Below are 14134 nucleotides of genomic sequence, written 5' to 3'. Positions count from 1 at the left end.
CAAACCAGGTGTACAGCACGAAATAAAACGCAGCATAATATCGCAAGACCGCAACACACACCTATAGAGGCTGTATAATATATGCCGCATTTACATCCAACACTTAAATTCACCCGCGAACGCAGACGCGCTGCTTTCCGTTGGAGCGACGAACCGAAAGCTCGCAGCGGAAAAAAAAAAAAAAAGCGCGGACCTGTTGCGCGGGATGCCTTTGGGAGACGCACGACGCGGGATCTTGCGGACTGCACGGACGCGGACGCGGGATTCTGCGGACGCGGGATTTTTGCGGACTGCACGGGCAGTGGCGCCGGCACACGAGAGACGAGCGTGTATATCTCGCCCAGATAGACATCGCGCGCACGTATGCGAGCGGAGTTGGGAAAGGCAGGCGCATTCCAAAGCTCGCTGCTGCTCCTGCTGCTACTGTGCATTTACCTCAGAGACGGAGCTGAAAGAAATACAAAAGAAAAAGGAAGGAAGGGGTAAGATAAACTACGCCGCCTTAACAATGGCAGGGCGGGATGAGGGGGTTACGGAGAGCGCGCGGAGATTAATAATCTACAGAGCTGCTGACGCGTTCTCGCCCGCCGAAGGCAAGGCGACCCGTCGACCGACACATAGCGAGAGAGTCGCGGGCGCCGCTGCATGCCAGCTGCGAAAAGGGAAGGATTGCGGCATTTAAGTCGACGCACGCCGGATAAGCGGGCGCGTTTAGACGCGCGTGATCGCACGCGCAGCGCGTGCTCGCTGGGGAAGAAAAAAGTGGGACGCCCGCCGCCTTAGCTAAGTCTTACCCTCTTCTCTCTCTCTCTCTCTCGCGTATACCTGAGAAGAAGAAAACTGACTCAACGCAGCGACGAAATTCGAGAGAAAGGTGCGGGTGAAAGGAAACCTAGCTGGAGCTGTGGAAAAAAAACAAGAAAAAAAAACTTGCGAGACGGGATTTAGGAAAGGAGTCACCCCCCACTATACCTTACGTGTTTAACAACCCCGCCTCCCCCCCTTCCCCCAGCTGTCGCAGCTACATGCTTCCATATGCGACTGACGATTGGGAAGCTTTCCAAACGCGATATGTATATGCAGATGATCGACTGACGCCAGAGGAGCCAGGCGGTTGACTTCTTTCTTTTTCTCCCCGCGTCTCTCACACGCTTGCATTATCAAGCAGGCAAAGCAGGCGACCCGTAACGTACCTCAACCACCACACCTGAGTGCTGTATGCGTACGTCCTTCTCGGAATGTCGATATCGCCGACGGCTGCACGCTAACTAGCCGATCGCGCCTTGGTTTATCACGAACGTCAATGAGGGAGGGGGGTCGCCGCAACCGCGACGTCTCTTCATCGTTATCTATTTTTTTTTTTTTCTCGAAGTCGTCGGGCCGTGCATGCCTTATTGCGCAACGAAATGATTCACCACACGTGGAGCGAACGTTTTCCCTCTGCGTCTCGGGTCGTAAAACTATAAAACGGGGGGCGCAATCACAACAGCAGGAAAGAAAAATTGGGAAAGAATTCAGAGGATTAAAACCCGGGACAACCAAATCTGACGAGTCGCGACAAACTCAAACCACTTTCTGATCACAATATATGTGGTTATAACCGAGGAAACGTTCGCCTCGATAGACGGTTCGTGTCCTGGGACACAAGGTCACACGTTGACCGAAGACGTGCCAAAGGGACCCTCCCCCGGAGATGTTTCCCTAGGTATTATATGCTTGGTCCACCTGCGGTTGTCCACAGCAAACTGGCGATTCTCGCATTAAGCGCAGAAGGCGACTGACTACGCGGACCAACGTCAAACAGCTGGAGTAGCGTACGTGCCATCCGGGCAGGGATATAACGTAGCGATTGTGTCCCAATTCTCTTTCTTCCTTCCCGCGCTTCGTCACTGGCCCCGGATAGCGCCCCGCCCACCTTATCGCCGTGCTCGGCCTATCGTGAGCGGTGGACCAAAAGAAAGGCACGGAATCGGACGAAAGGAATCGTCAGGTCACACCGCTGCTCAAGACAGCTGCACGCCAGCTCCTCCATCGAGTTCACCATCGACAAAACCGAGCACGTCACCACCACACTACCACCACGATCGCACCAAAACGACACAAAAATATGACGCGTCAAAGGGTGGCCCCAGACAGCGCAGCAAAGTGTTCCCTGGGTTGAGGGGAAGGAGAGAGGTGGGGGAGTGGAGGCTTCAAACCAGCATAAACGGTACGCGCCAGCGAGCGCCACAACTCTCCTCGGACGGAGCCGGTTTGCCGGCCTCGCCGAAGAGACGGGGTCACACGCGTGGCGTTCCGCTTTCTCTTTTCTTCCTTCCCATACCTTCGCCGTCGTCGTCGTCGTACTGGGCCGACCGCTCGTCCTCGACGATGCGCTGGTCGCCGTTGCTGTTGCACGCGCGGTGCTGAGATTCCGGCTGCTGCTGCTGCCGCCGCTGTTGCTGTTGTTGCTGCTGGTTGTGGTGGTCGTCGTCGTCGGCGGGCGGTGCTTCGACGCGTATCTCCGGCACCGTACCGAGCTCCGGGCCGCGCCCGACGGGCTCCGGGCGCAACGTGAACGAGCGGCTCTTGCGGCCGAACAGGCGCATGCTATCGCCAAGAGAGCGCGAGCGCGCGCACACACACACACGCGCACGCACAAGCACACACGGGCGATCGCAACTCCTTCCTACGGGAGTCTGGAGCCGATGCACGCGGACACGCGGCCGCGGTGGACGGACGGAGAGGCCGCGCCGACGACGTCAGCGGCGACGTCAGCGATACGCCACCTGGTGGCGCGCGCCGTCAGCGCTCGCGTCGCAAAGCGGGAGGCGCGCTTTTTCGAGACGCGATACCGGGCGACTTGTCTGCGCCGTTATGGACACCAAGGAAATGGAAACACGCACACAAACAAATGGACTCTAGGGTGAAGTTGCCAGTGTAATAAGGCGTACGGCGGTTCCTAGCTAAAGTTACCGTTACTTCATACTCTCCCGGAATTCCGCCGACATGTACTTATTTTTGACAATACAGAATTGAAAAAACGAGCACGCCACTGAACTCACACCGCCGACGCTTATAGGATAAACAGGAAGAATAATGAGCGTCATTTAAAAAAATAAGATTGGATGGTAGTTCAGCAATGTGTCTCACTCCAGTTCTGTGTTTAAAAAAAGAAATGCGTCCACGCAATCCCACAACAGATTTGCAGATGATCGGCTGCGTGCAAGGCGTTCGTCCTAATAGCTTCTTGCGGGTAGTAAGGCAGCTTCCGTCGCTACGAACGTGACAGTGTGTTGGATGGAGTAAACCAAGTGCCACATAAACCAGGCTGAACGAGAAGAAAGGGGGTTAACAGAGGGGCCCGATTTTTATTAGCCACATAATAAGAAGCCAACAAACACTGACACCAACGACAAGATAGGGGGAATTACTTGTGCTTAATAAATGAAACAATGAAACGACAAATTAATCGACATGAAAGTGGATGAAACAACTTGCCGTAGGTGGGGGGAACAATCCCACAACCTCCAAAGGTTGTAGGATCGTTCCCCACCTGCGGCAATTCGAAGGTTGTGGGATCGTTCCCCCACCTGCGGCAATTCGAAGGTTGTGGGATCGTTCCCCACCTGCGACAAGTTGTTTCGTCATCCACTTTCATTTCCAAGAATTTATAATTTATTTATTTCATTTATTAAGCACAAGTAATTTCCCCTATGCTGTCCTTGGTGTCAGTGTTTGTTGGCTTCTTATTATATGATAAACCAGCTTTTGTTTTTTTTCGCCCCCAGACAGTGTTCCCTCTATCCCGCTTTCCTCTTTCTGTTCCCCCTTTCCCTTCCCCCGGTATAGGGTAGCAAACCGGACGCTTGTCTGGTTGACCTCCCTGCCTTTCCTCTCTTTGCTATCTCTCTCTCACGAGAATAAGAAGCATTGGGACACGTCTTTTCTGATTAATGAAATGCATCTTTTAAATCATTTTTTTCTTCTTCGTATTAATCGATGCATTAGAAAGTTCTGTGAAGATGCGGGGAAGGGTATCTATCTTTCGGTTCGTAAGCGCCTGCGCATTTGGGCTGTCTTGTAATGCTGCGTTTTGTAACGCCCGTACGTTACAATTAACCAGTTGGTAGTCTGCGCTCGATATTTCCGTGTGTCTCTTCCTGGGTCGTGCCGTCCTGCTTCCCAATTTTGCGCACTTAGCACTCAGTCATTACAAAACGAACCGTTCTCACGGACGAAAGGCGCTGCAAATCCGGGCCCCTCTTTTGCTTAGCGAGAGATGATTCGGAAGGATTACCGGAGATTGGCGGGTACAGTTCTGAAGTGCGCATACAAAGACGCGCTGACATAAACAGCGTGGAAAAGGAAGCAGGAACAATAAATATATGTAGAAGGCATACTATGTTCCAGAACGACGCTACCCCGGTCATATTCATGCCGAGAACGGGGAGGGGGGGGGGGGGGGGGCTTTGCCTCCCGGCCACAGTTAAACATTCAATTGAGACGTTTTGTACAGAATGAACATTACACAGAAAACGCGCCCCATGCCGTCTCCGCCGTTTCCGCAACGCTGGGCGCGAATTGGCGCCTGTGCTCCAGCTCACCAACATGCGTGCAGCGCAGAAGCGCCTACAAGTCGCGTCAAGCAACAGGACCAAGAACCATGCAGTAGAATATAGCTCCGTTCGTTTTCCGCCTCTCTTCGCCACCCGGGCGACGCAGGCTGAATAGACGCTTCGCAGAAGGGGACACGCAGCCGGTTCTCGTTACCGATTGGCTGACACGAGCCCCGTATCATTCGCTTCACTGCACGGAACTGGCGACAGGGGTGTAAATATAGCGGCGAAACTGCCTGAAAGGTATGAATGCGGCGCAGTGCCTCCCGTACACTCTACGCCGCTCACATACGCGCCGACGTGCTTGCTCCGTGATGCGGTCGCGCTTCCTTCCGGATGACGGCCGCATTACGCCGCTGCTCACCACGGAATACCCGTCGCCCCGATGCCACGAAAGGGTGTGTTTGCCGTTTCGGCGGCGACGGCAGCGCGTACGGTACGTCTCGCTCGGATGGACGCGAAGCCAGGCGAAGCGAGACGGCGCCAAGCCCACGGCATGCGTATACTCCCAACTGACGGGGGAATTGTCCGCAGCGGGCGGACAGTTGGCACTCGCGCGCAACGAGAGAGAGAGAGAGAGATTCCCGAAACTTCGCAGTGGGGCTCAGCACTATATATACCTCGACTCGAGAAAGTGGGTGGCAGAGCATTCCCTCGACAGAAAGGGTCACTACTCTTCACTGACAGCTCATGGCAATTACGAAGAAGTGTAGTTTCTTATTCAGTCGAGGGGCGGCGCTGTGGTCAGCTGGGTGGAGAGGAGGGAGGAAGAGCTTCGAGTAGAGGACCGTTTATGAATACGAGGGTAATTCTGACCCCAACCTCGGGTCTCCTTCACCGTGAAATCCGCGGAGCACGCGGTACGCGAGCGTTTTGGACTCCGTCCCCATCGGGAACGCGGCACATCTGTGGCATGGGATCGAACCCGCGCCATAATGCCACGGCCACTGCGCCTGCGACGCGGCGGGTAGAAATCCGCATTCAAAGGGAGAGGGAACTGAAATTTTATTGAAACCGGACGTTCCGGGGCCGGTCCTGCAGCTTCAGGGATGAGACGGCGAAGGGCGCTTAGTTATAGGCGCTCCATGACTCATAATCACATCAGGTGGTTGCCGCGGACTTCCCCGGCGGCTGTCGCGACTGCCACGCCGGTCTAGAATTCATACAGAATTTCCTGTTCTGGTGTCTAATTAGCCTCCCCACCTTGCACCTTTCTCTCTCTCTCTTACATTACCGTCATATATTACTGCAGGTTACTGTACAGTGCCACTTCCGAGACCACGGAAATCTCCAATAACGACAGAATGGACGCTGCGCAACACTCTGTAAGCAGCTGATAGCATACATCTAACTTGCACCAGCCAAGGCGGCCGCGAACGGACAGCAGCAGTGGCAGGGAGAAGCGACTTTGCAGGTATTACATGTCGACTTTGCCATAAATTATCTTTGACGCGAACTATTACTGGCGAGTTCAACCCAGTTTTCTATAACGGGTACACGGCCGGTATATGGCCGCTTTCGTGGCTCGATCCTGAAGACAGCGCAGCCTAAGAAACGCGGGCCGATGTGCACTGAGGTCGCTCGGTACGTGTCCCTGGAAATGTGTCCCCATGGGTGGACGTGTGCCTGGGCACGTTCCACTGAGTGTGTACCACCGGGCAAGTGCTGCTCCCCAATGAACCTCTGCTTTGACAGCACGGGTCAATAGGTATCCCAACAACAACAAACACGAACGTAGTCACATCTACGTGATGGGAATTTACGTAGATGGCAACGTGGATGTCAACGTAGTGACATCTAGATATCATCTATAGCCGTCAACGCATGCAGTGACATCTATTACGTAGATTTCTTGTGTTTGTAATCAACAACGAGTACTTTTGCGTTGTAGCGGCGGCCACGTTCGAACAATTGGAGAGGAGCAAGATTTTTTAGGGACCAGTTCCGACTGAAAGCGAGAGGGACGGACTACAGGAGCCGAGCGGCGCGCAGGTAATCGAGGAAGTTCCTTCGCTCGGGGACATAGGGCTCCAAGGAACACTGCCCAGAAGGTCGGATACAGGACATGCCATCGATACTGCGCTTCCAAGAATACAGGGTCATACAATACCGCCTTCCAGAGGGCCCGACGGCATGTCATTACGAACTGTTTGGTTTCACGGCATGTATACGCAGAGGCAGTGCATAATTAATGGGAAGGAGCTGCCCATTCGATGCTGCTGCCTTGGGCACAGCGTCGTCTTCACCGGTTCCTCAACTCTCGACGGGCGGCTGGCTTTTCGACCGCGGGAAAGCCAACTGCGGAGCCACAAATTTAGCCCGACGACAGCGATAAATCGACAAGCTCAGATATTAGTTACGAAAATCGCATGGCCATAGACGGATGTGCACCTTATAGCGATGGTTAACCTTACACTGAAATAACTGAAAAATTGAAATGCAGAAATTAGCAGAATTGCAGAATTAGCGCGCTCTGGAACTTATCTCGTCGCCAAACAATACCCGTAATCTATCTTGCGTGCCTTCCCCATCTTCAACGCTGCGCGCCCGGCACTTTCACGTTACGAACGGAATAAGCGTAGATCGGCTTGACATACATACGAAAGTAGCGAGCGCTGGCTGTCAAAGAAAGCAAATACAAGGAAGATAAGAGTATCGTCGTTTAGAGAGAAGATATGTCCCAAAAGGTGTGTTAATGCAAATAGCGGTCACGGCATTGTCAGACCATGGAGTTTCCTATTCGTTTATCTAGCTATCAGCTCACCAAATGTGATGGGGGGGGGGGAGTCGATGCGTAAGATAATGCTGTCGTAGGTCGGATTATTGTTGACTTACTTGGGGCTCTTTAACAAGCACTAAAATATATGTACGCGTGAGTTCTTTCTCCCCCCCACCACCCCGCCTCCATCGAAATGCAGCCACCGCGGTCGGGATCGATCCCTGTGAGCTCAAGCTCAGCATCGCATCACCACATCTAATGGGCAAACGTGGCAGGTAGCCAAAAAAACTCCATTTTCCGTCGGGTCACACAGGCCTGTAATCCCTCCCTCTGTCTGCTACCTCTTCCGCAGTCTCTCTAGGGTGAAGGAAACCTCTCTTCAGAGGCTACCCGCTGGAGCGGCCCCTTACACCATTATTTAAACGAGGGAGACCGAGTACCCAATGAGCATGTCCAAAGCGTGCTGCTCTATAACTTTTACAGCGGACATTCACCGCCTACTGTAGCTACGCCCAGGAACGAGGCCTCTATTCGAGAAAAGATATACCAACATGCTACCAAGATACGCGAACGGAGATAGAGACTGACTGTTACAGATGTTGACTTACGGACGATAAGTCCGCTAAGCTGCCACTGCAATTGCAGAAGAATGACATCCACGCTTTTATTTAACAGAACGTTGCTCAGTGGTTATGGTGTTGGGCTGCTGAGCGATCGAATCCCGGCCATGGCGGCCGCATTTCGATGGGGGGCGAAATGCGAAAACACCCGTGTACTTAGATTTAGGTGCACGTTAAAGAACCCCAGGTGGCCGAAATTTCCGGAGTCCCCCACTACGGCGTGCCTCATAATCAGAAAGTGGTTTTGGCACGTAAAACCCCATAATTTAATTTTTCTTTATTTTAATTTTCTTTAACAGAACGTTTATGTCACAAGGCAAACTTCACAGGAAAAAAAATAGATGCGAAAATATTATGCTACGTGAAGCGCCGGTCTTTAATTAAGACGACGCCGTTGAGTGGTACCACGCGGAGGAGAGATTAAACCTAAAAAGCGACGCTCGCCGAAATAGCACTCAATAGCCAATGAAACATCCATTCGCATTAAACCAGAATGAGCAGGGCTAGTTTACGGTTCAAGTTGTCAGAAACCCATGCGCGACATGCTGTCGTCTCCGTTGAATAAAGCCGCGACGCTGGTTTCATGATTAACCTAATGAAACAGCAAAAAAAAAAATAATAATGATAAGACTGGCCTCATGTCTGGATGGATGGATAAAGCTTTATTGGGATATATTCAAATGTGGTTGGCCCCTAGACGTCCGGGAGCCCCCTGGCCGACATCTCCAGGCAAGCACGGTCCACCAGCCAGAGCTGGTCATCCGAGCAAGCGGACCGAAGAGCGGCCTCCCACGAGGAAAAGGAAGGGTTGGGAATATGAGTCTCGTTAAGCGAACGAGCCAAAAGAAGTCCGTAACAGCGGTACACTGTATAGTTTAAACCACTAACGTGTGTGTATGTTTTTTTTTTTTTTTAACTGCTCATCGCTTTTGCGGCACTGTGTAACGACTGTTTGCGTAACTCGTCCATTCACCTTGTCTTTTGCGGCGCTGAAAACGAGGAAAGTGTGGCCCTCTTGCCTCCGCCCCATTCCGTAATCGACTGAACGACTCGGCGCTTGATTCGACGTTGTTTACTATAGGGGATGAAGACAAGAAACCAAAAGTCCGAGAAACATATTCGCCGCAGAAGAAAATGGTAATGACGTCGCACAAAAAAAAAGAAGAACACGAAGAAAGGAAATATGAGCGCATCCAGTGCACATGTTGGTGGAGTCCTTGAAAAGCGATTAAGACATTCAACGATCATATGCATGCATCTAACCGCGACGCGTAGAAATTTGTTTATATTTTCAAATTACACGGAGCGTACATCCCCTCGAGTAATGTTTGTTTTGCACCAGAAAGGTCACAATTAACTTTTATCTCGCGCTATTTTCCATATATGTGCGCTACACCGCACCCATAATCTACGCTAAGGTGCAAACATCAAATCACGCGAACGCACTGTGCTATAGACGTCTACGCAACGATATGTGTCAGGAGGAAGAAGGCGATGCAAGATGCCACCTATGATCTAGGGAAGAATGATGATGATAGTTGTACGGACAGCATATATTACACGTATATCAAGTAACATTTAAAGATTCCGTACACCTCGTGTCAAGGTGACACGCCCCCACATTCAGGTGCATTGGCTAAAACGGGCGCGTTACCCAACCGGCACGTGTACCAAATTACCAAATAAAATAAAATACAGTATACCTCAAAGAAAGCCATTACATACAGGACTAATACAGGCCCGTTCGCAGGAGTTTCTATTCGGCGCACACATATAATACTTGCGCAGTAAGAGTTAAAAACTTATGGCAGTGGGCTTACAAAAGAATAAAATAAAGGGATGCTCGCGGTCTGCAACGCAGTGACAAGGTAAAACCTCGCTATAACGATGTTGAAGGTGGAGCCGCACTTCGTTACAACTTCTGCCCCGGTTCGCGACCCACCCTGACCGCCAAGAAAGGCGGGGGTGCAACCGCTGGGTTGCTCTGGGTAACCGGTGCAAAAGTCCGTGAGCCTTCGACAGCAAGATGGCTGCTTTCTCCGCCAAGTACCGCTAGCACCGCGCACAAGCAGCAGCAAAACAGGTTTCGTGAGCGTGCTCGTCATATACGTTGGCGCTGATTTTACTTTTCTATTGCGATAGAAGTTATATGAAGACTCCAGGCGCATTTCTGCCGTCGCCGTCGCCGTGATGTCCCGCATAAAGCCCAAGCACGATAACATCGTCGCCGCACGCCGTACGCTGCATGTGGGAGTGAAACTTGCGAGGGTCACCCAACGATCGCAGCTCAACCACGTGCGCGCGGAAGAGAGGAATGCGGGGAGGAAGCACACCGTCTTCCGTCGAGCGCGCGGCGGAAGACCGGGGTAGGGGAGGGAAGGGGGGGGGGGGCATTCTACTCCGGCGGCTGCTGCGTACGGCGTGGACGTTAGCGCGCCTTATCTTGAAAGCGATCTGCGATGTGTATGAAGTGAACTGAGCACTGGCAGCTTCGTACGCCCCGTGCTTTCGATGCTTAGTTCGCGTCGATGCGAGAGGCAGCACGAAGGTCAATTCGCTCGCGCTGCTGCTGCCACGCCTCCTTACTCCGGCGTTTTGACAGCGGGTTTCCGCAGTCATCGCCTGAGATGTGTTCACGCTTACCTGTGCGCGCGTGACACTGTGCTTTTTAATTTAGTTAGTAAGCGAACGTTTACAAGTTTATACAAAACTACTATCCTCACTTCATATAGCTGTGTACTAATTTGCTATGGATGTTTCGCCTTTCGGGTGAAACTGCAACTTCTTTATTTATTCATTTGATTCTATCGATACGTGACGTTTCGTGATTGTAATGCAGCTACAGCTCAACTCAAAGAAACAACAGGAAGTATTTCTTTACGCTGGTGTCGACCCCCGAAAGTCGAGCGTTGGTTTCAGTCTCGAAAACAAAACAACCGGCTAAGAATAGGGGCCCCTATTCACAAATAAAGACTTTACATCAAAACTGTACGTTAAAGATCCCCTGGTGGTCAAAATTAATCAGGAGCCCCTACTACGGCGTGCGCCTAATAATCAAATCGTGGTTTTTGGCATGTAAGACCCCACAATCTAATCCAAACTGTTCGTTAAGATGGGGTGCCAGCCAATGGCGATGCCGGACGTAATATTAGCGAAAGTGACCGGCCAGTGGCAAAGATGATTTGCGAGCGAAAAGCTTTGTCAATTCGTCCCGTGATTGTTCAGTTTTTTTGGTAAGTTCACTGTGGACCATCGCAGATAAATTATCGCACTTTAAGCCACAATTGAATCATTACCGTATATACACTCTGCCACTTTCTTGGAAGACTACGCAATTGATTGATTGATTGATTGATTGATTGATTGATTGATTGATTGATTGATTGATTGATTGATTGATTGATCTAACAATTGTGAAGGCAACAATGGGGCTACGAGCGACGCCGAAGAGAAGGGCTCCAGATTAACTTTTACTAGCTCGATCGGTTTCTGTACCCCTAATTACTTTACATGAGCATACTTCAATCCCGCCGCCAGTAAGGTGCGGCCGCCGCTGCAGTCGGGAGTCGAACCCACGACCTCTATCCCGGCAGCGGAACGCGCGATGCAGCCAGTACTGAAACTCGAGCCATGGGAGTTATCACTTTTACACGCGCGCTCTTTCTGGAACGTTGCGGTCATTAGCCAAATGAGTTAGAAATATGCAGGGAGTAAACTTTCAGTGTAACGAATGCTCAGCATCTTATAGAACGGTCGATAAGGGTCTCGGCTCCTAAGGCGTTTCATACTTAAAACACCTCTGCTAGCACACGCGCGCTTATCCGGTTTCAACCTTCCACGTGGCAAATTAATTATGCGATCACACGGAGTTATACGTATCACCATACACGGCATCCCTCCCCCCTACCCCCCCCCCCCCGCGCGGCTGGCCAGCCGCAAACTCAAACCTTTGCGTCACGCCGGTCTACGGTAACAAATTACCACGCACTTAATCCATTCATTATTTAAGAGCTTACACGCGCGCGCCTCGAGATTCTATAGCGAAAAATTATTTTTCCCGCGTCGGCTTTTTAGAAAGTCAGAAGGTCGACACGCGCGGCGGGAGGAGGCGGTGAAGAACAGAATATGGCCCCATTTCTGCACACCTTCGTATACGTTGACTTAAAGTATATAGATAGTCTGTGCGTGTTTCATAGCGAAAGTTCAACATACTTTCGTATACGCTAGGCTACAGTTGAACTCCTCCACAACGAAGTGACGCCTATAACGAATGATTTAGGAGGCCCCAAGCACGTATATTTCGTTATAACAGAGCTCGACTGTGCGACATCACACGATATATATATATATATATATATATATATATATATATATATATATATATATATATATATATATATATATATATATATATATATATATATATATATATCTGGCGTAAAACGTGCGCACACTTTTCGCTAGATTGCCCCAACACATCTTACTGAAGTCACACTGTTGGCGATCGCAGAGTATGAACGCGTAATCCGCTGCGAACACGTATACTCCATCGCGCTGCAAACGTCGATTTCAGCGCGCTGTATCGTCAGTTCAGTACTGAGAGTCGGTCAGAATATCTAGTTCCATGGCGTGTCTCTCCGCAACCGCCTCGGAAGAACGTTCTGCTCAAGGCGTGCATTCCTCCGACCGTCCGGCGCTTGTTGCCAGGGGGCAACAGTTGGCGCGGAAAAGCGAGGATCGCCGGACAAACCGCGCCTGACGTCTTCCGTAGGACAGGGTGCGCCAGAGCGAAAAACTTGGTGCCCACGTGAAGACCGCAAAAGCCGAGCGCCAAAATTTGCATTTATTGCACGTGCTCTGATGCATGCAGGCGATTAGGGAACGTGGAGAACGCTACTTACGCCTCACGCAAAATGGCGAGGACACTTCTATGCTTACGCGTACGTAGAAATTGTACGCACTTGAACGTACTGCGCAATTGATTGATTGATTGATTGATTGATTGATTGATTGATTGATTGATTGATTGATTGATTGATTGATTGATTGATTGATTGATTGATTGATTGATTGATTGATTGGACTTGTCAACATAACAATACACACGGGCCAATACGCACTGCTGCTTGAAGGCCGACTGCATGCGACGAAATTTCACTTTTGCTAAACTGCTTAAGGATCGGTTGTACATACACTACTGAACAAAATGTTGGCAAAGCTGCAGGCCTGGTAATTCCTCCATTTTCTTATTATTGCCTTTAATCGGCATCTAAGCAGACGAAGCGTGCAGGAGGGGGTTAGGAGATACGAACCAGCACGTCACCTCCCATATATTTTTTCATCGTGCCGTGGGCAGCCGCGCATGCTCCGCCTAATCTCGTATAGGGTCATGCCGAGGACCGGCGCGAGTTATCAACGTTCCGAGTCATGCGTCACTTCCCTCGAACGGTAATGACACATTCCTTTTTTTTTTTTTTGCGCCTTCGGTACTGAGAACGCCTATTTTGAGAGCTTTTCGTGACACGTCCACATGTATTTCAAACGTAAAATGTTGCACGGATGCTGCTCAATTCCGGCGCTCATTGAAACCGGTATTTTAACGCCAAACTAAATTTCGTTGCAGTCGGCATTTAATATGCGCTCGCACAACTCGTACAGCTGCAGGGCTGCGCCGACACGGAACAGTAGAAATAATCTCATAGCCCGCTTGAAAACGTCCAACCGACACGATGACTAAAGCCGGGGAAAGGGAAGGTACGCGGATTAGTTGTATAGATTAAGGCATGTCACGGTCTCTGAGAGGTAGTTTCCCCCATAGGCCAGCTCATCGCGATATCCAGACGTCGTCGTAAACGGGCAACACGCACTTCCTGCTCCGCAATCTTGTGGTCCCGTGGAAAATCAGCGTGAACGAGTCTTGCGTAATGGCCGCGTTGACTATACGAGTCGTCAAACTTGTTATTCGAAAGACGGAACACGCGCGGTCCCACGGCCTGGCTATAGTGAATGAGAGCGTCTCCTGTAACTCAGCCGCGGCTCAAAAGCGTGGCAGTTTGGGCGAGTTGGTATGTCATAACTTTTATTAGGCTTGTAGCGCAGCTCAGAAGGAGCAAAAAAGGAGGGTGGAACGGGTAATGAAAAGGGAATGGAGAACAGAGTGAGCGCTCACTCTGTTATCCGTTCCTTTTCATTACCCC

At 50.9% G+C, this 14134-nt stretch overlaps 1 protein-coding gene across 2 annotated transcripts in view; it reads right to left on the bottom strand.

Annotated features, from left to right (window-relative positions):
• The window catches only part of Pka-R2 (cAMP-dependent protein kinase type II regulatory subunit), a 147593-nt gene that overhangs the window by 83916 nt on the left and 49543 nt on the right, over positions 1-14134 (bottom strand). The window contains exon 1 of one of the 2 annotated variants that reach the window (XM_050176164.3): positions 2324-2685. The exons of the other annotated variant lie outside the window; for it this stretch is intronic. Coding sequence (XP_050032121.1) covers positions 2324-2588 — 265 coding nt within the window. The 5' untranslated portion in view covers positions 2589-2685. Of the gene's footprint in view, positions 1-2323; positions 2686-14134 lie in introns of those variants that run through there. 2 annotated transcript variants of the gene reach the window in all.

The sequence above is a fragment of the Dermacentor andersoni genome, chromosome 9, assembly GCF_023375885.2.
Source record: "Dermacentor andersoni chromosome 9, qqDerAnde1_hic_scaffold, whole genome shotgun sequence".
Lineage (NCBI taxonomy): Eukaryota > Metazoa > Arthropoda > Arachnida > Ixodida > Ixodidae > Dermacentor > Dermacentor andersoni.
Note: the sequence above shows the minus strand (reverse complement) of the source record. Positions and strands in the feature narration are given on the sequence as shown.